We start from the raw sequence: 17,898 nt of genomic DNA, 5'->3' as shown, positions 1-17,898 counted from the left end.
AAAAAATGACTTGCCATCAAGTTTTAAACAGCTACCTGTTATTAAATAGTCTCTTTTAATTTCACAGCACATTGACTATTTTAGATTTAGATACTATAAACAGTATTACTTTTAATCTACAGACCTTCACTAAACATCAAGTTTCTAATTCCTAGGTAAAGGACCTCTGTAGAAGAGTTCATTTGTAGCATTTTAGGGTATGAATTGCTTGCTCCTATTCTTTGTTTTTCTCAAACTATATTTCTTTGAAGCTTAGATAATTTATAAACAAGTAAATGTTCAAGTGGGATTTATAAACATTTAATACATTTTTGTCATGTAATTCAATAGACTTGATTCTCAGTCTGCTGCTTCTGAAATCCCAGTAAGTAGATGAGAATCTTAGGTGGTTGCTGCACTGTTTGGAACAAATTTGTTTTGAGTGTCAAATATTCACCTTGCAAATCATCAAATGTGTCTCTTCTGCATGAGTCTCTTCCCTTTTATCGATGTTTTAGTTTGTGCTCTTAAAAGAATAGTTTGTGGAATAAAGATAAAGCCCACTGGGTGGGAGAGATGGTTCAGCAGAAAACTTTCTCCAAGGTCAGTCTGTCAGTGCCTGTTGATAAAGGTGATAGTGTAGCAGCTGGAAACACCTTTCCTTAGCATTTCTTCACATTTTCCTTTGCCTAACAGTCACCTTTATTCCCCATATACCAGAAGGAAGTTTTTGTCATTTGGTTTGCTTGTTTTTTGAGGCAGGGTCTTTCTGTGTAGTCTTAGCAAAGCCTGGTATTCACGATGTAGCTCAGGCAGGCCTGAACTCTTGACAGTCCTCCTGCTTTAACTTCTCAAGTTCTGGAATTATAGGTGTAAGTTTTCATACTCAGCTTCAGAAGCAAGTTTTGTTAGCACCTAATTCTTTTTGGCCTTTCATTCACCTACCAGTGGAGGCCTCAGAAAGTAGTGATGGAGCAGTAATTTGTTTGTATCCAAAGTGAACAATAGTGTTGCTCCTTTATTTGTGACAGTCTCCCTGTTTGGTTTTTGTGGTTTTTACTATAGCCTCAGCTGGCTGAGAATTCACGATATAGACCAGGCTGGCTTCCATATCATAGAGATCTGTTTGCATCTGCCTCTGAAAGCTAGGATTACTGGCCCCTGCTTGATTTTTAAATGAAAATATTTAGTGTCCACACATTCCACGGTTTATTACAGATTTTAGGTTTAGATTCTATACTGGCTTTATTTTTACTGTGTTATACAATTTCTGCCTCAGATGTGCATATAAGATTAGTACTTCGAATTTAGGCTAAAAAAAGTGTTAGTTTTTAAAGGCGAAAATTATCCCACTTCTAAATTCTGTTACTTAAAATAGTTCATATGCATGGGCACACACATTTGTGCACACATGCACACACACATGCATGACTTGAGGTAAATATAATACAGCATGATAGCAGCAGAGTCTTCTGGAATGTGACAGTACTATGGATCTTTAATACTTGTGCATATCTATGAAATTAAAAAAAATTTGTGTGTGTGTATGAGTGTATTATTGCTTACCTGCATGTTAAGTTCACCTGTGTTGTACAGTGCCCGCAGGGGTCAGAAGAGGGCATCAGATCCCCTGGAACTGGAGTTACAAACAGTTGTTAGCTGCCATGTTGGTGGGTGTTGGGAACTGAACCTGGGTCCTCTGCAAGAATGCCCAGTACTCTTAACCGCTGAGCCATCTCTCCAGCTCCTCTACTAAAATTTTTAACTGCTGCTCTTTTACTCTTTTAGATTGATGACCTGAGGGGTTTGGTGCCCACAATAGAACTTTTGGCCTTTTGGGGATTTGGTATGTTTGATGCACTGTTTGAGGATGAATTTGGTGGAAAAAGTACTGTAAAGAGAGAATTAACCTGGTAAGAAGAGGATGATGGAAAAAGACGTAAAAAGAAAACAGGTGGTAGAGGATTTGAAATGATTTTAGATTTCCTACCTTCTATTGATGGAATTACCTCCAAGGAATCCTGGTTTAAGCTGTTTTTCCTCTCTTGAAGATCTCTAGCAAGAAGCCCATTTATTTGTGAAGGAAAACTAAAGTAGTGCTTATAAAGAAGAGGAGAAGAGGTCAATCTCAGAGGAAGAAAGAAAGGCAGACCAAATACAACATATGCTGGGTGGAAGAAACCTGGGCTAGAGGGCAGAGGGCCCAAACTTTGATATGTTCATAGTATAGTACTTCAACCTTCCTGGGCTTGTCTTTGAATCTTTAATTCTTTGCTTCTAAGATTGTATAGTAGATATGTGAAGTCATAAAAAACAGTGAGATTTGGTTTTTTTTTAAATTTAAAAAAAATTTGCTTTTATTTTATGTGTATGTGTGTATTACCTGCATGTAGGTAAGTGCACCCGTGTCGTGCAATGCCCGTGGAGATTAGAAGAGGCTGTCGGATCCCCTGGGACTGGAGTTATGGACAGTTGTTAGCTGCCATGTGGGTACTGGGATTCGAACCCAGGTCTTCTGCAAGAACAACCAGTGTTATTAACTGCTAAGCCATCTCTCCAGCCCCGATTGTTTTTTTTTAAAGTGAAAGAAGTTGAGAATGTGAGAGCAGTGGAGTAAGCCTTAAATAGAGAACTGTTTGGATTAGATATGCGGTGATAGAGGGGAAGACAAATTCTATCTGAAAGGAGACTATCTGTGGAAGGTGAGCTCTGGGACAGAGAGGAGAAGCAAAAGGGAGCGACTCAGTTGATAGAATTGGGTGGATTTTTTTTTTGTTGTTGTTGTTTGTTTGTTTTTTTTTTGTTTTGTTTTTGGTCTTTTTGAGATAGGGTCTCCCTGTAGTCCCAGCTGTCCTGGAACTTACTATGTAGACCAGGCTGGCCTTGAACTCACAGAGATCCGCCTGCCTCTGCCTCCCAAGTGCTAGACTCAGTTGATTGAATTGGGTGTTTTTTTTTTAAATTTTTTTTTTTTTTTTTTACTTTTGTTGTTTGTGCTCTTGCTACATATTCACTTTCCTTGCTTGTTATAATCTGTGTATTAAAATCTCCTGTTCTCCATATCTGTGCTTCCAGTATGATTTGTATGCAAGGACCAACATTTTTTTTCCTTCTTCCTTAGAATAAAGGGGCCGGAGAGTTGGCTCTGCAGTTAAGAGCATGTACTACTTACTCTCGAGAGAACCCGAGATCGGTTATCAGCACCCATGTTGAGTGACTCACAATTGACTGTAACTCCAGCCTCAGGCAATCCAACACTCTCTTCTGATCTCCAGAGACATTTCCATTTAAATGCACATACCCACACACAGACACACTCATACACAAAATTAAAAATAAAAACAAAGCTTTAAAAAAAGAGTAAAGGTGAAAATAGTGGAAATACGTATATTTAAACTTTTATTATGTTTAGTTATTTGTATGTGTGCTCATTCATGTATGGGTGTATGTGTGGAGGTCAGAGGATAACTTGCACGAATCATTTCTCTCCTTTGACTGTATAGGTCCTAAGGATTGAACTCAAGTTCTTAGGTTGGCAACAAGTACCTTTAACCACTGAGCCATCTTGCAAACCTAGGAAATATGTATATTCAATGCATTTTATGGAGCAGATATTTTGCACCTTTTGCAGTGCTTAGTTGTTCTTATTCTGGAAATTTAGGCAAAGGCCCTAGGGCTCTGGTTCAGTGGTAGTGATGAAAGACCTGATTTTTGTAGTAAGGTAGCACAGGCTTTCCCACACACCCACTAACCTTCACTCCCAAATCAGTTGCAACTAGCTTTAGCATTTTTACCTTTTCTAGTTGTAAGGCAATTGAAGGAGACCTGGCATGCTGGTGAATGCTGGGAGACTAGCCCCCCAGAGTCCCCCAGAGTGAATTGTAAAGTTCACTCTCACTTTAAGTTGTTGCCATCTGAGGTTCGTAACACAGAAGCTGGTAACATATAGGAAGGCTCGAAGTAGGCAAAATTGTACTTAGTAAAATGCCAGACAAGTGAGACTAGAACCCAGGCTTCTGTGTGTGTGTGGGGGGTGGGGTGTGTGTGTGTGTGTGTGTGTGTGTGTGTGTGTGTGTGTGTGTAGACTGGAATAAGCACATTCTAAAAAACAAAACACTAGAGTCTATTTATAGGGCAACTGTAGGACTGGCCTCAGAACAAGTCAGTGTCATGTTCTAATCTCTTCTTTTTTAAGAAAGTTACATTTATTTTGTGTGGGTGTGTACACACAGAGGTCAAAGGATAACTTCCAGGAGTTGGTTCCCTCATTGCCTTTGGGTTCAGAGGACTCAGGTCTTCAGCTCGGCAGCAAATGCCTTTACTTGTTGAACCATCTAGCAGGCCTTTATCTTCTTGATTTCTGCACCCCCTTGTTTAATTATATCTTTACTGATAATATGGGTTTCTTTTTATTTAAGTCATTTAAAATCTTTTTTTTTTTTTGTCTTTCTGAGACAGGGTCTCCCTGTAGCCCCAGCTGTCTTAGAACTCACTATGTAGACCAGGCTGGCCTTGAACTCACAGAGATCTGCCTGCCTCTGTCTCCTGAGTGCTGGGATTAAAGGCGTGCACCACCATGCCCGACTGATTTCTGCTTTCTTAAATGTACAAGTTCTTGAAAAAAGTTTTAGTTTTATCAGCTGTACTCATACAACACCTTGGCTTAAGGGTTTAAACAAAAGCAGGGTGCCAAATTGTTTTTCTTAGAATACTGGCAAGAATTCCTAGTATTCTTCTTAATCCTAATTCCGTTAAAATTGTAAGGAAATTTTTGTAAATTACAGACTTAGAAACAAGAAGGCGTTCACCCTGAGGTGAAAACTATCAGCCATTTATCTGAGTAATATTATTTGACTTTCTTCTCTTCTTTAATTTGTGTTCCAGTTTCTGTATTTCAGCCTTCTAACACTACTCTTCTTTTTGATCCAGTCTTTGTGTTCTGAGAATTCTCTGCTGATTGTAGCAGCTGCATGGCAGATCAAAATTTACAGAAAGCTAGTTCTGAAACTAACTCAGCTCATATGAGACCACCCTGTGCAGGTAGCACTTTGTTTCTGTCTGCTGTGCATTGGAGAAGACTGCCTCCCTTTTCTTAGGCTAAATATAAATTATTGGAATATCGCTTATAATTCCCATTGGCACATTTTGCCACTTCTTTTCCAACAAATTAAGAGTGCATTCAGGGCTGGGGATGTAACACAATTTGGTAGAGTGCTTGCCTAGCATCCAAGAAGCTCTGGGTTGGACTCCCAGCACTGCATAAACCTGCAGTCCCTGCACTGGGAGGGGCAAGCAGGAGGATCAGAAGTTCAAGGTTATCTTCAGCTATGTAGGGAGTTTGAAGTCAACCTGGGATACATGAGATCCTGTCTCAAAAAAAAAATCTATTTATTTATCAGGCTTTGTTTTGAAGGTTTGGAAATTGCTCTTTGAAGCTGAAGGTTGAATCAGAACAACTTTATGGACATGAAAGTGTCCTCATGTCAACCTTGAGGATTTATTTACATGTTTTCAGATGCATTTTTTCCTGTCTTTCTCCCTTCTCTGATCTCTGTCTTCTATTAAGTAGAGCCAGCTGACCAAATGGGCGGGGAGGGACCCATTCCAACTCACTCAAATCTTAAGCCTTATTTGGCAAACAAGATTCTTCAACTTTTTTTTCGGAGCAAATTGGTCTTGCCTGTTTTAGGTTCTTTGACCACTATGTGACGTACTCTCTTCTTGATATCTGTGAGTCCTTTCTGCTGAGCAGAGAGCCTGGACAGCAACTACTGGTCTACTATCTTTGTTTTGTAACCTGCAGGCAATTTAGGCCTCCTGGCCTTTTTCAAGGAGCCTCCTTTGCTAACAACTAAGACATAATTCTGCTCTGTCTTTTGGAAAATGCAACAGGTAGAATCCTGTTTGCCTCTGATTTGTAGTTGTTTTATGTGATACCTTTAACTCTTGTGTTATGTTACTGTAAATCACAGCTATAGCACCTTAAAGTAGTACCTTGACAGATGAGCTTGTGAAAGATTTATTTCCTCCTTTTTTCTAGAGTTGATGCCCTTCTTGGTCATCTTCATGCTGTGGTTTGAAGCCATTGATTAGGGAAAGGGAAACTTTAATTCAGTCTTCAGTAAAATCACTATTGATCCAGTTAAATTTGCAGTTCTGTTTGCTTCTTTCCTCTGTTTCATCATTTGGGCCCATTAAAAAACTGCAAGGTTAGTAAATGCCTTTTTGACTAAGAGGACTTTATCTTTTTAAATTGCAGGTTCCATTACAGCTTATAGAAAGTGTTGAATGCCGTGATATATTTCAGCTTCATTTGACTTGCAAAGACTGCAAAGTTATCCGGTAAGTGGTATGTTTGTGAGGCTGTTAAGTTTGAAATTGTTAGAAAGCCAGGTGTGGTGGCATGTGCCTTTAATCCAAGCACTTGGGAGGCAGAAGGTAGGTGGATCTCTGTGAGTTCAAGGCTAGCCTGGTCTGCAAAGTGAGTTCTAGGCCAGCCAGGGCTACATAGTAAGGCCCTGTCTCAAATAAACAAGCAAAATAAACAAAAAAAGAATTGTCACGTAGTTTGTTGGCAAAAGTCTTTTAAAAATTATTTTTATTTTATGTGTATGAGTGTATTTCCTGCATGTATTTAAGTGCACCCGTGTCATACAATGCCTGCGGAGCTCAGAAGAGAGCATCAGATTACCCTGGAATGGAGTTACAGACAGTTGTTAGCTGCCATGTGGGTGCTGGGAATCGAGCCCAGGTCCTCTGCAAGAGCAACCAGTGCTCTTAACCATTGAGCGAACTCTGCAGCCCCAGCAAAATAATTTTTGAGGGTTAACCTTGTTAGGAATAATTTAGAAGCAGTGAGTCCCTGAAATATTGTATTTTTAGGGAATATTGCTATGTGAACAGATGCTTTTTATTTGGAAATAATTTTAAATATATAAAAACTACAAAACTAAAATAATGGGAAATAATTGAGGCCTGCCTGGTCTACTTAGTGAGTTCCAGACCATCTGGGGCTACAGGGAGGCCCTGTCTCAAAAAACAAAACAAAAAAATAGTATATTATTTATCTCAGTTCATCTGTTGTTAATACTTCACCCAAATTTACTTTATCATTTGCAGAGTGCTCTCTCTCTCTCTCTCTCTCTCTCTCTCTCTCTCTCTCTCTCTCGTCTCTATGGATGAGAGAGAAATTGTTTCTGAAAAAATTAGAGAGTAAGTTGCATAAGCTTGACTCTTCAACCTCAAAATACTTTAGGAATATTTTAAGTATATATAAAAAAACAGGGATTAAAAAAATAACCAGATGTCACTGTTCATAATTTTATAACTTTACAGTGAGATATACTAAAAATTACCATTAATAATAGAATTGATTTTTCTTCTCTGTGTGGTTGTAGCTGAAGGTTTGAGTGTCCTTCATTGGATCTGAAGGTACAGATTTGTCCTAATTGCTAAATAGACAAATTTTAAAGTATTCCCTAACTGGCTGCAGATAGTTGTGGTTTATTTTTTAAGGTCGCCTATTACAACAAAAGAAAAAGGGCTTTTCTAAACATATTTCTTGAGACAACTGTAAAACTAGTTGAAGAAGTAGAATGAAACTTCATCAAAGAGAATAATTACTGTTTTACTTTAATAATTATCATTAATCAGCTTCAGAAGAGATTTATTTCATTAGATTAAAATAATGGATTTTCCACATGTCCAACATCCTTTTACTTTTTGACATATTTTTGACTTTGGCTAAAAAGTTTGTTGGATCTGTTTTTATTGTAAGTGGTAGTGAATGACTGCCTCTAATGCTTTTCTGCTTTTGAAATGATGGGTGTTCTTAGACTTCATCACCAATTGTCATTTGATTACATTTATACCTGTTTTGTTTTACAAAGGTGTCAGTTCCCAACCTTTGAGCAGTGTCAAGATTGGCTTAAGAGACTGAACAATGCAATCCGACCTCCTGGTAAAATAGAAGATCTCTTCTCATTTGCATACCATGCTTGGTGCATGGAGGTCTATGCCAGTGAAAAAGAGCAACATGGAGACTTATGCAGACCAGGTAGGCCTTTTGAAATGTTCATATGGACAGATTCATTATCAACCTTTGCTTGGAGGTGCCTTTATCATGAAATGAGATCCAGTACTCATTTATTCAGTTGGTGTATATTTTATGGAATGTTTCCATTCTAAGTTTTTTAAAAGTACATGTATGGCTGGGTGTGCTGGTGCATGCCTTTAATCCCAGCACTTGGGAGGCAGAGGGAGGCAGATCTTTGTGGGTTCAAGGCCAGCCTGGTCTACATAGTGAGTTCCAGGACAGCTGGGGCTACAGGGGGAGAGACCCTGTCTCAAAAAGACCAAAAAAAAAAAAAAAAAATAGTACATGTATTATTTTTATGTGTATGAGTATTTGGCCAACGTGTATATAAGTACACCACATGTGTGCAATGCCTGCAGAGACCAGAAGAGGGTATCAGATCCCTTGGATCTGGAGTTATGGATGGTTGTTAGCTGCCATGTGGGTGCTGGGAACCAAACCTGAGTTCTGTGGAAGAACAGCAAGTGTTCTTAACTGCTAAGCCATCTCTCCATTGTAAGTTTAATAAGACATGTCTCCTGTCTCCGAGGAGAAGGGAAGAAGATTAGATTTGGCACTATAGTCTCCTAGGCCTACAACAGCTATACAAAGGTTTGTGGGTATTGTAGAACCCTAATGGAAAGAAGATGTGCATTTTGTTCATTTGGAAAGATTTCATGTTAAGGTGGCATCTGAGTCGGCTTTGAAAGTTGAACTTGAGTTCATTGGCTAGAGAGTGGGGGAAAGAACAGTAGACAACCAATAGCATGAACAGAAGAACATGGGTGTGAGGACAGGGAGCAGTACAAAACAAAATGGCCTTCCACTGTTGTAGCATTTGCAAGTTATGGATTACCTATTGTCTCTCCTTTAAGCTCACGGATGAAGAAACAGAGATCTAGAGGAGGGCAAGTATCTTCCTCAAGGGTAAAAACAGGCACTGAGCCTGACTTCTTATATAATCTTTGTCTCATTCAGTGTCCCTCCTTCTGAAACAGCTTTCACTAAGGTCTTATTTCACTGCACGTAGTTTTCTGTAAACTTCGTGCTGCCTTAAATAGAACCTGGTTGAGCATTAGCATTTCAGTATATCAGATTCAAAGTTTTGAGTTAATAAGGAGTGAAAAGCTTTGAGCTTCTTTCAAGTAAAATTTACTTTTTAGACATCGTTCTTTAAGCCATTTAATCTTGAATCTTCGATCTTAGAGGTCTTTCCTGGATAATTTTGAATATTTGAGGCACATTTAACTATATGACATCACTTTGTTTCCCGTTTCCATCACTGATTGAAGTTTTTGATTTACATACTTGTTCTGTTTAACTAAAACACTTAAAACAGTGCTCAGAAGTTAAGAGCACTAGCTTTTCTTGTAGAAGACATGGGTTTGAATCCCAGCACCCACACAGCAGCTAACAGCCATCCACAACTCCAGTTCCAGTGGATCTGACACCCTCTTCTGTCCTCCTTGGGTACTGCATGACATGGTGCACTTATATACATGCAAGCAATACACTCATATACATAAAATAAAAATAATAAAATATTAAAAATAAAACTTAAAACAGACATAAGTATTCATATCCTCTCTCCTTCCCTCCCCCTTTCTCTCCATCCCTCTTTCCTGTCCTCTCTCTGTGGTACTGAGGATTTAACCTAGGGCTTTGTGCTTGCTAGGCAAGCACTCTCCCCTTGAGCTGTCCTCACTTCCTTCCCTTTTTTAAAACTTAAAAGTTTGAGACAGGGTTTCCTTGAGTTACCCAGGCTAGCCTTAGGATCCAGGCAGGATTTGAGTTTGCTATTTTGTTGTCTCAACCTTTTGAGTAGACAGGATTATACAGTTTTGTGTTTTTGGGGGGGAGGGTCTTTTTGAGACAGGGTCTCCCTGTAGCCCCAGCTGTCATGGAACTCACTATGTAGACTAGGCTGGCCTTGAATGCACAGAGATCTGCCTGCCTCTGCCTCCCGAGTGCTGGGATTAGAGGTGAGCGCCACCACGCCTGGCAAGTTTTGTGTTTTAAGGCCTGGAACATTATCTTCTTTTGAAAGATTATTTACAGTACACTTTTGCATCATTTTCATGACCTTGTAAAACAGGCAGGATAGCTTGGTGTCTCTTTGGGAATCAAAGAATGAAGACTCATTAAAAGGTAATCTCAGAGTTAAAAAAACCTGTTGCCAAGTCCCATTGCTAGCCAGTAACAAAGATAGGGTATAAAACTAGGTATTGAGAGCCAACTGTGTGGGATGCTGTTGATACAGAGCTTGAAAACCAGAGGTACATTTTCTTGTGGAGCATCAGGGAAAGCCTCAGAGTCCAGACTTTTCCCAAGCTTGTTCAAGCCAGTAGATCCCAGAGTTATGACCCAGAGACCACCACATCAACCCTAAACATATACATGAAAGTGCTTAATTTCTCACTTTACTTTCTTAGCCACTTTTCTCTCCCTTCTTTTCTCCCTCCCTTCTCCCTCCCTTCCCTCTCCCTTCCCTCTCCCTTCCTCCCTCCTGTTTTATTAAAATACCATCTTGTTGGGGGGGGTGCTAGGTACTGAACCCTAGACCTGACATAAGCTAGTGTAATAGTTTGAAATACCATCATGTTTTGCCCATTAGGGAGGGAAGAGGGTGTGTGTGTGTGTGTGTGTGTGTGTGTGTGTGTGTGTGTTGTGTGTGTCTGTCTGTCTGTCTGTCTGTCTGTCACACATAAATGTGTATGTAGTTGCATATGGAGGCCAAAGGTTGACCCCAAGTAGATGTCTTCTTCTATTGCCATCCACTTTGTTGTTGTTGTTGTTGGTAGTTGTAGGGGTTTTTTAGTTGTTTTTTTTTTTCTGTTTCTGGGACAGTGTCCCATTATATAGCCCCACCTGCCCTGGAACTCACAATGTAGACCATCCCAGGCCTGCCTCAATCTCACAGAGATGTGCCTGCCTCTGCCTCCCAAGTGCTAGGATTAAAGGCATGCAACACCATGCCCAGCCCCTGTCCAATTACTTTTTGAGATAGGATCTGTCACTGAATGTGGATCTCACCAATTCAACCAGACTAGCTGGCCAACAAGTTCCAGCAATCCTTCTCTCTCCACCTCCCCAGAGCTAGAATTGCAGGCATTTGCCATCATGCCCTGCTTTTTACATGGGTGCTGGGAATCCAAACTCAGGTCCTCATGCTTGCCCAGCAAGTACTTTTACTGTCGTGAGCCATTGCTCCATTCCCAATATCTGGTATTCTTTGGCCACCATTATAGTTATCTAGTATCTTCTCTCCTTTGATGGGCAAGTGAAACATGGGGGCATCTAGTGGGTAAAATACTAATTTTAGAATTTAGAAGACTGAATTCAAACCTATCCCTTGCTTTTCAATAGAAAATAATTCCAGGAAATACATTTATCCTTTCTGCATTTCAGTTTTCTTTGTTCATCAAACTGGAACATTCATATTTTTCTTGTCCAAACTGGTGTGTATCTTGAAGATCAAGTGTGTTATGCTGCAGCGTTCAGTTCAGTCCTATATGCCATGCTTATGAAAAATCTTTGGAAATTTTATAGCTACATCATAGGGCAGTCATAATTGATTGGTTAGGAATTCTCTAGGATTAATTGTAGGTTGCATTTTCAAAATACATAGTCCACATTGATGTTAACCTGCTACCACTTACATGGAATTTCATTTATATTGCTTGGGGGCAGAGGTTGTTGAGGTTTTGTTCTTTTTATATATTTTTGCAGTGTAATACAAGGGGAAAATTTGCTTTTGATTGAAAAATACTGTGGTGGTGGGCCAGGTGTTATGGAGCATACCTTTAGTCCCAGCACCCAGGAGGCAGAGGCAGGCAGAGCTCCGTGAGTTTAAGTACAACCTGATCTACATAGTGAGTTCCTGACCAGCCAGGGCTACATAGTGAGACACGTCTCCAAAAAACAAGCTATGGTGACATTTTTCAATCTAACCAATCTGATTCTTCTGCCTCCCCAATTGTGTTGCGTATTGATGGCTGCTGCATTACTCACCAAATATGAACATACCAGACAACCACGTTCTTAAAGTTTCAGGGGTAAGGCAGCATGTAAGATCTTTCAGAGTGAAACTACAAGCATAGACTCCAAGTTATAGAAGTTAATCTAGTCTTTTAGCAGTTTGTAGAACCTTTTAGGAGTTTTCCCACCTCTCCTGGTAAGGATAGAATGTATCAGATAGCAGGGAGCTGGGATGATTGTGTCATTGCCTTGGTGTTCCTATAAATTTTAGTGTCTGTTGAGCCTGTCACAGTTCAGCCAGTCATATTGTGCCCACAGCTCTAGGTCTTAATCAGCTTTGGAAAAGGTCTCAGGCATTGCAGTGGGAATTCATTTGTGAAACCTGAAAGTCTTTGTTAATGCCTAACTCTATTTTAGCCCCATCTCAAACTTGGGCAAATAATGCACTCAAAGCTGCAACTTTCTCTCCATGTCTTCATCTTTGATAATAGTTACTTTTCTCATTGCTATAACAAAATACCTGACAAAAGAAACTTAAGGAAGGGTTTATTTCAGCTCACAGTTCGAAAGTACCCCCCTATCATGGTGAGGCAGTCATGGTAGCAGGAACTTGAGGCAGTTGGTCATATTGTATCTGCAGTCAGGAAGCAGAGAACAATGAATGCTCAGCTTACGTTCTCCTTTTTAAATCCATCCAAGACCCCAGTCCATGGAATGGTGCTACCCACAGTGGGCATATATCCTAGTTTGCTTCTGTTGCTTTTATAAAATACTGACCAAAACCAACTTGGGGAAGAAAGGGTTTATTTCAGCTTACAATTCCTAGGTCACAATCCATCACTGAAGAAAGTGAAGGTAGGAGCTCAAGGCAAGAATCTGGAGACAGGAACTGAAACAGAGACCATAGAGGAACACTGCTTACCGGCTTGCTTCCTCTGGCTTATTCAGTTACCCTCCTTATGCAGCACAGGCTCACCTCTTCAGGAATGACACTGTCCACAGTGGGCTGGGCCCTCTTGCATCAATTACTAATTAAGAAAATGCCTCACAGATATGGCCGTGGGCCAGTCAGATTGAGGCAGTTCTTCAGCTGAGGTTCTTTCTTACAAGGTGGCTCTTAATTTGTATCAATTGACAAAAACTACCCAGCACAGCATGTCTCCCTATCTCAGTTAACCTGATCTTATACCTGTAAATATTTCTGTAAAGAATTACAAATGTATTTAGAGGTTTATCTTCTAGGTGATTCTAGAACTCATCAAGTTGATAATTGAAATTAACCATTACAGTGTCCTCATCATAGGTTGTTGGTGATGGCTCTGTATTACAGACAAGGTGCTAATACAGTCTGGAGTCCTGACATATGACTGGGCAATTCGGCTATTAGGTTAATGGTTCCATGATGACCTTTCTGACCCATTGAGTGAGAAGTGCCCATTAAATCTTGTTACCTGCAAATAACATATGACTAAGCTTTGGACTGCTGTTAAGCTGACTGTCTTCTGGGCTTGAATGCAGTCCAGGAAGTGTGTACTGAGAGAAGAACTCTCTGGAACCTTGATGCATAAAAAAGAATGATTCTTCCCATCATACTTGGGAATCTGGAAGGGGTATTTCTTACCGTCTTAGTCTCTGGTACTGGTCTGCTTCCTCACCTGTGGTAGACAAGGCCCTGTCCCTTCCATCCCAAGCCTTTAACTCCTGTGCACTGTAGGCTTGCATACTCAGAATCATCCAGGGTGCTAGATTTTGGGGGAGGGGCTTTCTTAAAATTGTTGATTGACACTGTGGCTATGTGGATGGTGTCTATTTCTTAAAAAAAAAAAATAATTTCCGATATAATGGAAATGTTTGGACTGTGTAATTACAGTACAAGAAATATTAAATGTTGAAAAGGTACAGGTTCCCATTTGAGCACAGAGGAGGCAAATAGGAAGAGTTGAAATAGAAATAGAAAACCCAACTAAAAGCCTTGTGGCCCCAGTACTTAAAATAAGTTGGGATGGGGTTAATGAGCTGACTCAGTGGGTAGAGTACTTGCCACACAAGCCTAACAACCCGTTTGATGCTCAGCACCCAAGTGTATTAGGGTTCTCTAAAGGAACAGAACTGAATATATATGGAGATTTATTAGATTGGCTTACAGGGTAGAGTACAAGTAGTCCAACAATGGCTGTGTCACAGTGGAGAGGCTGGATGTCTCAACAGTCCTAGTCTGGCACTGAAGCCTTGAAGGATTCCTGGAGAGCTGCTAGTCTTCAGTCTACATTGGAATCTGAAGAAGTTGGTTCTACTGTGGATGAAGGAATGCCACAGCAACAAGATAAACTCACTAATGAGAAAGAAGACATGCAGGCAAAAAATGAAAGCTCCCTTCTGCCATGATGTTTATATGGGCTGCCATCAGAAGGACACACCCACATTTAGGATGGGTCTTCTGATGCCAAGTAATCTGATCAAGAGTTTTAACTCAGGGTAATTGACAACCAAGATTAGCCATCACATCAAGTAAAGGTAGGAGAAAACCACCTCCACAAGATTGTCTACACATGTGCTGTGGCACCTGCATGTGCTCATATTTATACATCTCACATACACAGTGATAAGAAATGGATAAATTTAAAAACTAAAATGTTGGGATATTAGAAGATACCAAATTAATAAAGAAATTGGAACTCTCAGATGGAAATTCAAGGATAATCCAGCCACAGATATATTTGTATTTGCTTTTCTGTCTGAATAATTAGAGGTGGGGGCTGGGGAGATGGCTCAGTGGTTAAGAGCACTTGGTCCTCTTGCAGAGGACTGGAGCTTGAATTCCAGCACCCACATCAGGCAGCTCACAGCTGTCTATAACTCTAGCTCCAGGGGATCAGGTGCCCTCTTCTGGCCCCTGCAGGCACTGGCAGACACACATAAATGAAAATAAAAGATTTTTAAAAATTTTATTTTATATGTATGAGTGTTTTGCCTGCATGTGTGTAAGTGCATATTTATCCTTCTTTTGTCCATCCCCCCTGGCCCCTCTTGATGGTCCCCTTCCTAAGTTATTCTTTGTGGTAAGACTTCTTATTACTGTTTCAGCCTTGTTGCTTGTTGCTGCTGTTGCCATTGCTGCTGCTGCTCCTCCTCCTCCTCCTCCTCCTCTTCTTCCCCCCCATCAACATCTTTTTGAGAAGGGTCTCCCTGTAGCTCCAGTTAGCCTGGAACTCTCTATGTAGACCAGGCTGGCCTTGAACTCACAGAGGTCTACCTGCCTCTATGTCTTCCAGTTTTTTTTTTTTTTTTAATGGATGTTTTCAAAGTATTCTAATGATCCTCTGGGTTTCATTGGAATCTGTTGTAGACTCTTCTTTTTCATTTCTAATTAAAAAAAGACTTTTATTACATTTATTTATTTGGTGGTGGGGGAAGTGAGTGCATGCCGTGGAACTACTGTTAGAAGATTAGAAGACAACTGTGGGAGTCTGTCTTTTTCTACCATGTGGGTCCCAGGGATCAAACTCAGGTCATCAGCCATAGCAGCAAGCTCCTTTACTTGCTGAGCTATCTCACCAGCCCTTCATCTCTAATATTATTAATTAGGTCTTCTCGTTTTCTTTGCTTAGTTTGGCCACAGGCAAGTTTTTGTTTGATTGATTCCATATATTTGCCTTTTATTCTCAATTTGTTCATTTCTGCCTTGATCTTTATTATTTCGTGCCAGTCCCTGCTTTTGGGATTGATTTCTTGTTTTTCTAAGACCTTGGAGGTGTATCTTTAGGTTATTTATTTGAGATCTTTGATTTTTTTTTAAAAAAAGGCTTTATTTGCTTTTAAATATATTTATTTTTGCATGTTTGTGCATGTGTGTGTGTGTGTGTGAGAGAGAGAGAGAGAGAGAGAGAGAGAGAGAGAGAGAGAGAGAGAGAGATTTGGAGGATACTTTCCACATTGTTTGAAGTAGGGTCTCTTGTTTGCCACTGTACTGTATATTCCAGGCTTGCTGAGTAATTCTCCTGTCTCCATGTTCTTTCTCACTTTAAGAATGCAGGATTACTGATTTAACATTTGCAACTGTGATTGGCTTTTTACATGGAATCTGAATTCAGGTCCTTAGACTTGGGTAGTAAGTACTTTTGCCAAGACTGAGCCATCTCTCCAGCCCCTTCCCCTTTTAAAAAGTTTTATTTGTTTTTAAGAAATACTTATTGGGCCAACAAAATGGCACAGTGAGTAAAGGCACATGTCACTAAGCCTGATGACCTGAGTTCAATCCTGGGACCCACATAGTAGAAGTAGAGAACAGACTCCTGAAACTTGTCCTCTGACTTCTACACACATACTATGGTGTGTGCCCTACCCCTCCATAAATAAATGTAACAAAAAAAGAAAATATTTATTTTTATATATGCATGTATGGTATATGTGTACAGATTTGTGTGTGTGTGTTCACATGCCGCAAGTATGATTTTTAAGCTCACATTTTCTTTTTTAATATAAACACTCGTATCTATAAATTTAACTCTTAGAAGTAACTTAGATGTATCCCAAACGTTCTGGCTTAATGCTATTATTGAAAGATGTTTACTAATTGCTATGGTTTTTCTCATTTGGTTATTATGTACTCTTTCTCTCCTGTCAGTGTTAGGGGCTTTCTCATTTATGTGTTGGACATAGCTCTCCTGTGTTCATTCATTCTCATGAAATTTATTCTTTCTTATGCTTGTGCTCGAAGCTACTTTTTCCTCCTTTATGTATAGTATTCCTTTAAGTATCTTTTGTGGTGCCAGTTTGGTGGTCATGGAGTCCTTTAGTTTGTGCTTGTTTTGAAATGTCTTTATTTCTGTCGGTTTCAAAAAGTAGCTTTGCTGGATTTAGTAATCCTGGTTCAGATATTTGCTTGAAGGGTTTGAAATATATCATATCATGTTTACTTGGCTTTTAAGGTTTCTGATGAAGAATGTAGCATTAGTCTGATGTGCTTGCCTTTGTTAGGTGAATTGGTGTTTTTCCTTAACAGTTTATAAGGTTGCTTTTCTTTGTGCTTTTGACATTTTGACTCTAATGTGTCATGGAGAAGTTGTCTGTTAGAGATTCTAATTGTCTTTGTGTTTGGATGTTTTTTCCCTAGATTCTTTATACCTTTAAGGTAGAGAGGGTGCATGTGTGTGTGTGTGTGTGTGTGTGTGTGTGTGTGTGTGTGTGTGTGTGTGTTATATGTTTGCATGTTTATGGAATACAGACGTGTGCAGGTGCACACTCTGTTGTGCACTCAGGGTGTTGGGTGTCCTCTATTACTCTTTACCTTTTTCATTTTTGAGGCAAGATCACTCTGTAAACATGGATCTGAGGATTTTCAGCTAGGCTGGCAGCCAGTGAATCCTAGCAAACCTGTTTCTGTGCTGGAGTTATAGGTGTGTTGGTACTGGGATCTAAACTCTGATCCTCATATTTGAACAGCAAGCCTTCTTAACCTATGAGCCATCTCTCCAGCCTGCCTTTAGGTGTTTGGCTTTTTCTTTTCTAATGTAATCTCTTTAAATTTATTATTTTTTAATTTTTTTTTGACAGGGTCTTCTTAGTCCCAGCCCACCTGGAAGTCACTATGTGGACTATGCTGGCCTTGATCTCATAGAGATCTGCTTGTCTCTGCCTCCACTCTAGGCCTGGGACTAAAGGTCCCATGCCTACATATCCATATCTCTTTAAGATACAGGAAAGTCTTCATAGCATAAAAGAGCAAAAGGTGAAGTGTTTTGTTTTTTCGGTCTTTTTGAGACAGGGTCTCCCTGTAGCCCCAGCTGTCCTGGATTCACCGTGGAGACCAGGCTGGCCTCGAACTCACAGAGATCAGCCTGCCTCTGCCTCCTGAGTGCTGGGATTAA

At 40.0% G+C, this 17,898-nt stretch overlaps 1 protein-coding gene across 3 annotated transcripts in view; it reads left to right on the top strand.

Moving 5' to 3' along the window:
- Mtmr3 (myotubularin related protein 3) overlaps positions 1-17,898 on the top strand; it is a 167,280-nt gene that overhangs the window by 105,484 nt on the left and 43,898 nt on the right. For all 3 annotated transcript variants that reach the window (XM_008841071.3, XM_008841072.3, XM_017800100.2), the window contains exons 6-7: positions 6,239-6,321; positions 7,869-8,035. In XM_008841071.3, coding sequence (XP_008839293.1) covers positions 6,239-6,321; positions 7,869-8,035 — 250 coding nt within the window. The remainder of the gene's footprint in view (positions 1-6,238; positions 6,322-7,868; positions 8,036-17,898) is intronic.

The sequence above is a fragment of the Nannospalax galili genome, unplaced genomic scaffold (assembly GCF_000622305.1).
Source record: "Nannospalax galili isolate Female #2095 unplaced genomic scaffold, S.galili_v1.0 scaffold259, whole genome shotgun sequence".
NCBI lineage: Eukaryota > Metazoa > Chordata > Mammalia > Rodentia > Spalacidae > Nannospalax > Nannospalax galili.
The sequence above is the reverse complement of the archived record's forward strand: the minus strand, read 5'-3'. Positions and strand labels throughout refer to the sequence as shown.